Source organism: Trichechus manatus, unplaced genomic scaffold, assembly GCF_000243295.1.
Source record: "Trichechus manatus latirostris isolate Lorelei unplaced genomic scaffold, TriManLat1.0 scaffold00209, whole genome shotgun sequence".
Taxonomy (NCBI): Eukaryota; Metazoa; Chordata; class Mammalia; order Sirenia; family Trichechidae; genus Trichechus; species Trichechus manatus.
The window spans coordinates 2737829-2745381 of NW_004444145.1; the positions used below are offsets into that span (position 1 = coordinate 2737829).

General features: G+C 45.4%; 2 protein-coding genes across 3 annotated transcripts in view; one reads left to right on the forward strand and one right to left on the reverse strand.

The window, feature by feature from the left end:
• The first annotated feature begins 292 nt into the window (after positions 1 to 292).
• Positions 293 to 4773, forward strand: DAZAP2 (DAZ associated protein 2). Of its 2 annotated transcripts, none has more exons than XM_004388338.2 (4): positions 293 to 389; positions 1436 to 1554; positions 1958 to 2203; positions 3309 to 4773. In XM_004388338.2, the coding sequence occupies exons 1-4, from the start codon at positions 377 to 379 to the stop codon at positions 3435 to 3437; spliced, it is 507 nt and encodes a 168-aa protein (XP_004388395.1). In that variant the 5' UTR covers positions 293 to 376; the 3' UTR covers positions 3438 to 4773. The 2 variants fall into 2 exon arrangements, with proteins under 2 accessions (XP_004388395.1, XP_004388394.1); XM_004388337.2 differs by having other exon boundaries at positions 1958 to 2126.
• A 130-nt stretch (positions 4774 to 4903) lies between these two features.
• SMAGP (small cell adhesion glycoprotein) overlaps positions 4904 to 7553 on the reverse strand; it is a 28614-nt gene continuing 25964 nt past the window's right edge. The window contains exons 4-5 of the mRNA XM_023742434.1: positions 6998 to 7090; positions 4904 to 6287 (exon numbers count right to left, since the gene is read on the reverse strand). Of these exons, the coding sequence (XP_023598202.1) occupies positions 6109 to 6287; positions 6998 to 7090 (272 nt within the window). The 3' untranslated portion in view covers positions 4904 to 6108. The remainder of the gene's footprint in view (positions 6288 to 6997; positions 7091 to 7553) is intronic.

Consider the following 7553-nt stretch of genomic DNA (forward strand, 5'->3'; position numbering starts at 1 on the left):
CTTCAGTTAATCTGTGTAGGTGGCAAAAGATTCCGGGGAATGGTTTAATGGTTCTGCCACCCATTGCCAGAGAGGAAAGACCCTGCTTTCGTACATATACCCAGATTTAGTTTTCCTCCACTTGAGGAGCAGGGGTGGAGGGTCGAGGGCAACAACTAGTCGGCGGAGTCAATGTGAGTGGGCAGAATCTCGCGGGCCCTCCCTGTAGCGACCAGTCGCCCGGCGAAGGGGCGGGGTTTCCGGCAGCAGCGGCGCTCGGGCGTTGGGCGACGCTAGGAGGACGGGTTGTCACGTGACACGGAAGTGACTCCGAACAGGAAGAGGACGAAAAAAATAACCGTCCGCGACGCCGAGCCGAACCGGAGCCGCAGCCACCATGAACAGCAAAGGCAAGGACAGGGGACGGCTGAGGCCACAGGGGGAAGTAATACTGGCCCATATCGAGTGAGTGGGCCCCGAGCCCATCATCGCCAAGCGCCAGGGTTGGGGCGGACTGCACTGCGCTCCTCGGCCAGCTGCAGCCTTGGGCTGCGTCAGATCTACGGCTGCTCGTCTCCTCCCGGCCTTTTTCCCCCTTAAACTCTGTGGCGCAGTTTGGAGTTGCGGGCTGGGGGGGGGTGGTGGTGGTGGTGGTGGTTGTGGTGGTCATGATGGGCATCTGCAGGAGCAAATGGGGAGCTAGAGCGGGGATTTGGGTAGGCCAATGGAGAGGTGGAGGGGGCGGGGCGCCGCGCTCCGGAACTACCGCCGGGCCCCCGGGCTTAACAGATGAGGTGCTTGAAGGGTATCTTTTCACCTTCCGTTCGCATCTCCGCGCCCTTCGCTGGTTTGGCCGGCAGCCTTCCCGTTCGTATTATCGTATCGGTGTATCTGTCAGAAAATAGCCCCCAGCTTCTCCAGCTTCCTCAGTCAAAACTTCCCCCCCCAGCCTGCTGGGAACGTGCGCCTTCACCTTCAGCCCTTCACCCTTTTCCCGTTCACTTCAGCATTCACTCTCTCTTTGGAAATCGACCTAGAATAGGAAGCTGTGAAGTGAACAATCATAATCAACCTTAAACCAGCTATGTGGCTACTACACAGGGCAGAGGCAGGATGCATCCTTGAAATATCAGCAAGCTTGAATCCCAGGAACTGGTGCCTAGACCTGTCTTGATTCTGGAGGGAGCTTGCCTCTAGCCAGACTTTCTCCTTACACTAGTAGGAACAGCGCGCTTCCTGCCCAGTCAGAATCCAGCACTTTGGATTCTGAGGATGCAAAGAGAATGCTTACTTTCTTGGCCCCAGGCATCAGTCCCTCTGGTGCAGTCTGTTTGTAAACCCCCTCTTGCTTACTCCCTTTAGGTTAGCTACCCAATATGCCCTGCCCCATTGTGGTAGCTCTGCATGGTAGGCAACATGCATTTTTTTTCTTTGTTTTTTTTTTTTTGTCTTCCAGGTCAATATCCAACGCAGCCAACCTACCCAGTGCAGCCTCCTGGGAATCCAGTGTACCCTCAGACCTTGCATCTTCCTCAGGCTCCACCCTATACTGACGCTCCACCTGCCTACTCTGAGGTGCTTCCAGTTTACTAGACTTGAGCTAGTTAAGAATAGGCTTGGACCACCTTTTCAGTTCTTAGCTAAGTCTGATTCTACATGTTTTGCTCTTCGCAGACGTAAGAGTGCTCACGTGAATAAACTAAAACACTATATACTTCAGCAATTTCTGTTGGATTTGAGAATGCATTATATGATTGCTTATGTTATTTGGCATAGGCTGAGGTAAAGATGAGTTTGCATTCCTTGAGTCTAACATTAGCTATTGCAGGAAGTGAACAGGAAAATATTGAATGGCAGTGGAAAGACAACTTGTATAATTTACAGAGTGTAATCTGCACCAAGAGTGTGGACTCATTGAAGAGATTTGAAATAGGAATGTCATAAAGTAACACTTTTCCTTCTCTTCTGCCTTTTCTAGCTCTATCGTCCGAGCTTTGTGCACCCAGGGGCTGCCACAGTCCCCACCATGTCAGCTGCATTTCCTGGCGCCTCACTGTATCTTCCCATGGCCCAGTCTGTGGCTGTCGGGCCTTTAGGTTCCACAATCCCCATGGCTTATTATCCAGTTGGTCCCATCTATCCACCTGGTTCTACAGTGCTGGTGGAAGGAGGGTATGATGCAGGTGCCAGATTTGGAGCTGGGGCTACTGCTGGCAACATCCCCGTGAGTATGACTTCATCAGAAAAAACGCAGTCCTTCTTGTGTATTTTAAGTCTCCGAAATGACCTTGTATTCATCGTCTCACCATCCCTCGATAATAGTTCCCAGTATTGGTACAACCACTGACATCTGGTAGTCTGGCAAAAAGTGGTTGAGAAGGCAGAACTATGGCAGGTCAGTAGCATCTGGTACATTTGCCAGGGGCTCATAGTCATATTCTGAATTAACCAAATTCCTTTGTTTTTCTATCTCATGAGACTTACTGCTTTAGCCAGATGGTTTCTTGTGAGTTGGTACATATGACACTATTCATTCCATAAGCATTTACTTAATATCTGCCATCAATATCTGGGAACCCTGATCTAAAAAGACGAATGCAAAATCCCTATTAAGTAGCTTTTAGAAAGAGTAATATTACTGGCCAGTTTTGTTTTGGGACACTAGGGAGTTGAGTTATTGTGTCTCCTGCTTAGTTCCCCTGTGCGTGGAGTTTAAAGCCCAGATGGTGGTCCTTGTTAGGGCCAACTACTCAGTAATCATATGCTAGAGATGAGCTGAGAATGGTGCTTTCAGTGGTCTATTTGAAAACTATCCAGGGACCCTGTGGGATAGGGCCACAGACCTAGCACCCCATCCCTGTTTTGGAAATGTGGGTGGGAATGATTTGCTACCCTGAAGATGACTGACTGTAGGTCTTGACTACCCCTATTTATTGGAAGGTATCCGTAGGCTTCGTCTTGGAGCTGGAACCCTTTACATGAGTGATAGTCTGCTTTTTGTGTTTGTATCTTTGGGTTCACAGAGAATATAGACCTGCTTTAGGAGCCCTGGTGGCACAGTGGTTAAAAGCTTGGCTGCTAATCAAAAGGTCGGCAGTTCAAATCCACCAGCCACTCCTTGGAAACCCTGTGGGGCAGTTCTGCTCTGTCCTGTAGGGCTGTTATGGGTCGGAATCAACTCCATGACAAAGGGTTTTAGAACCCAAATTGGTGGCAGAACTACCTCCTTAAAATGCGATTGGTCTGCATATTGCCATCTTCCTAAGAGGCCCTCTGATTAACCTGTGTCCCCTCCCCTGTGCCCACTCAACCTTGTCCTTTCCTTTCAGCCTCCACCCCCTGGTTGCCCTCCCAATGCTGCTCAGCTCGCAGTCATGCAGGGAGCCAACGTCCTCGTAACTCAGCGGAAGGGAAACTTCTTCATGGGTGGCTCAGATGGTGGCTACACCATCTGGTGAGGAGCCAAGGTCACCTCTGTGCCGGGAAAGACATCACATACCTTCAGCACTTCTCACAATGTAACTGCTTTAGTCATATTAACCTGAAGTTGCAGTTTAGACACATGTTGTTGGGGTGTCTTTCTGGTGCCCAAACTTTCAGGCACTTTTCAAACTTAATAAGGACCCATGTAATGGTAGCAGTACCTTCCTAAAGCATTTTGAGGTAGGGGAGGTAGCCATTCATAAAATGAATGTGGGTGAAACAGCCCTAAGGATCTTCCTTTAATTCCTCCGGAGTAATACTGTACCATACTGGTCTTTGCTGTTAGTAATAAAACATCAAATTAGGTTTGGAGGGAACTTTGATCTTCTTAAGAATTAAAGTTGCCAAATTATTCTGATTGGTCTTTAATCTCCTTTAAATCTTTGATTTATATTACTTGTTATAAATGAAACGCATTAGTTGTCTGCCTTTTCTTTCCATCCTTTGCCCCACGTCCCACCCCCAGCCCTAGTCTTCCATTCCTTCCCGCCAGTCTCCATTGAATCAATGGTGCAGGACAGAAAGCCAGTCAGACTAATTTTCTTGTCTCCTTGCACTTCTCCCCATTTGTCATCTTTAAAATAGTCGTTCACAAGGATCCTCTGAAACCCCCTCTGTGCTCCAAGCACAGACCCCATTACTTCTGCTTTTGCATCTCCTCAGGCAAAAATGGAGGGTGCCATGTAGATAATTTTTTTTTTTTTGGGTGCGGGGAGACCCTTCTCATAGGTTGCCTCCGCGTAGAACCTAACCGGAATTTGCTTTGGTGCCAGAAAAACAGTAAGCTCATGTTTGAACAAAGGATATTAATGTAAACTGTACTGTAAACAAGTTTGTTTAAAATATGAGGGGTGAGGAGAAGGATGCATTTCAAAAGCCTGGTGACTTTAGAGCCAAATCAAGGGGAGTTTTCAGATAAAAAAAATCGATTACAATTTATTGTCAGAGTGTCTTACGCAGCCACTCATGGCTCTCAAGAATTCCTCAGCTGGGTTAATGGGGTCACATTGTGAATGCCTCACTACAAAACGACTTTGAGTCCAGTGAAGTCTGATTGGGGTAAAGAATATTTCAGGGATCCTTAATATTTTGATTTTTGTTTTCTGAAATTGGATTTTATCTTATAATTTCAGTTCATCTAAATTTGTGTTCTGTACATGTGATGTTTGACTGTACCATTGACTGTATGGAAGTTCAGCGTTGTATGTCTCTCTCTACACTGTGGTGCACTTAACTTGTGGATTTTTTTATACTAAAAATGTAGAATAAAGACTATTTTGAAGATTTGAATAAAGTGATGAAGTTGCATTACACCTCACTCCAAGGATTCTTTAACTTAGCTTGCTTTTAGATCTCTTCTGTATTGTCTTTTATATCCTGCCTAGAATTCAGATAGGTACTGCTGCTGTTCTGTTTTCTTTAATCAAGCCTTTGAAATAAATGCAGTAGTAGAAGGCTAAGATTTGACCATCTTCATGAGTTCGAGTCTGCATGTTCAACTGTTCTTCACTTTACTTCCGAAGCTCTTTCATTTTCTTAAAAGCCTCTTATGCCAGGGGATTCAGAACCTAAACTTAGAAATACTCTTGTAATCTAGGCTGCCGAGACTGACTCCTGAACTCCTTGGACAACAGAAGCAATACATTAAGACCTCAAAGGAAATTTAGCTTAATTCCAAAGTAAACAATATCTAAGGAGCTAATGCTTTATACCAAAACATCGCACCATTTAAACACACCTCATTTTGAGACTAAGATCCAAGAAGCTTCTCTGGACTTTATTCCGAGGACACTGATGGGAAAAGGTGGTAGATTTTTCCTGGCTCCTTCAGTCTATACATAGAATAGGTCTAGGAAATCCTGGTTCTAAGCTAACTCATCTCCCAAGGTATGTTTCCCGGAACCATCTTTGTCCCAAATCCCTGAGATAGTTCTGGGAACTTCTGAAACTTCTCTAGGGTTCTTTACTGCTGCAGAGGGTATATCCTCAAAGGAGTTAAATAAGCAAAAGAAAATTATGTCAAAAGAGTTGCAGCAACATAAGTTGAAATGTAAAGGAAGTTATTTCATGTATATGATAATCTGATTTCTATATTAAAAAGTTTAATTCTGATAAAAATAGTACAAGTTACGAGGTTGTTGGGGAATATGGGAAGGGCTCAGATTAGAGTATGTAGCACGTTCATCAGGAGGTAAGGTCTCCATGGTCTCCTACCCCAGCTGACCTGGTCTTTCACCGTGGTATCCAGCCTCTGGGAAGAACTATGCACAGTATCTCTGCTGGGGCTATCACTAGGTGACTGTGTAGGGAACAAACTGGAGCAGCCAGCAACCCTGTCTTCTCCCTCCCTTCAACGTGTGAACAAAGTGAAGACTGGGCACATACTCAGATGTTTCCTAGTATAGCCCCACCTGTTGGCCAGTCATAAATACCAGCTGTATTATGAAATCCGGGCTGAAGACATCTTAAAGTTGCTTTCTCCACATCCCTGGTGTCAGTGATGTTGATGTTTGGGCCTATGTCCTGGAGGGAGCTCAGATTTGCCCATATCCATCAATGCTGCTCTGGCTTCAGATGAAACTTCCATCTAATAAACAGTCCATGGTTGGTGCTGGAGCCTGGTGTAAGCTTGGGGCCCAGAAGTCATTAGATGAAATATTCCTCCTTCTCCTTACCCTTGGCTGAGTCACTCTCCATCTGGAGGATGGTGCTGGGCTCGCCTTCTGCAGGTTCATAGGTGACGTAGGTGCCTTTGTTCTTGTACAGGTAAAAGAAGATGAAGATCACGACTGAGAGCAGTGTGAGGAAGACCACAGTGATGACAACTTGGGAAGGAGAGGGGAAATGTAGAGTTTTCAGGATTAAGGATGTCTCAGGAATTCATTGGGTCACCCAAATTATACGATTTCCTCACTTTTTTCATAAGGATCCTCCTGTTCTAATTAACTAGTGTCCACTTCCAAATCCGTGTTCCCCCACCAAGCCCAACTTCCATGGAACATGATATCTGGAGTCTCTTGGTGTCTAAGGACAAAGCTTTTGACTTCTGACAAAACTGAACTCGCTCCCAACCAGTTCCTGATAATTATCATAGATACAGGAAGGAGGGAAATAGGAAATAACTTATCCCAACAGGAAGAGTTTTTTTAAATCCACATTCTCCTGTATGGGTTTCTCTGATCCCTCCCATCCTCTTCCTCACCCACTCAACAAACCACAAATATACTCATCCCTACCATGTACTCTTGAGTGTAGTGCCCATATGTACCTGTATCTATTTGTAGCCACCTCCCAACCTATCATTTACCGGCAGTGCCTCTGACAGAAGGCTCTAAGAGTCTTTTTATAACGGTGTGTGTGTAAGATAACCCACATGCCAAAACGAGCCCACTAATGGATTTGGTCCCTGATGTGGTGGTGCTGTTCGCGTATGGAGAAAGTCCTAGCTCATTGCACTGGGTTTCAGGCTGTCTCTGGAGTGAGATGGCCCCTGATCCCTAAAGGTCCCTTGGATTTGGCTCAGAACCTTTGTTACCTGCAATGAGTGCTGTGCTGGCTTCAGCTTCTGGGGACAGGGCCTCAGTGGCCTGGAGCATTGGGGTGGTCATCAGTTCCTCCCCTGGCAAAGCTAGAAAAGTGGAAAAGGAAGATGGGGTCAATTTATTTTTTTGTTCTAATGCTGATGGTTGTCCTTCAGATTTCACCACCTCACTTTCTTCCCTGTTCAAAAGTTTACCATTGTACTCCTTACAGTAAATCCATATAGAAAAACCTGGAGAATAGAGGAGAAAATAACTAGCACCAATAGGCAATTAACATTCAATGCATTTCTATGTCTAATAGTGGTTAAAAGTATGGGCTATGTGACCTTGGAAAATTACCTAACGCCTGTACTCATCAGTTTCCTCATTTGCAAAATGGAGATAATAGAACTTACTTCATAGGGTTGTTGTGACATCTAAGTAACTCAATAAGTTAGCTACTACTAGGAATGCGTTTTTTTTTTTTTTTTATTGTACTTCAGGTGAAGGTTTACAGAACAAATAGTTTCTCATGAAACAGTAGTACACATATTGTTTTATGATATTGGT

Excerpts from the sequence above, each read along its gene's own strand:
- DAZAP2 (XM_004388337.2), top strand. Across the intron at positions 1,555-1,957 it reads CTCCACCTGCCTACTCTGAG|CTCTATCGTCCGAGCTTTGT; the intron begins GTGCTTCCAGTT and ends TGCCTTTTCTAG. Across the intron at positions 2,127-3,308 it reads TGGTCCCATCTATCCACCTG|CCTCCACCCCCTGGTTGCCC; the intron begins GTTCTACAGTGC and ends CTTTCCTTTCAG.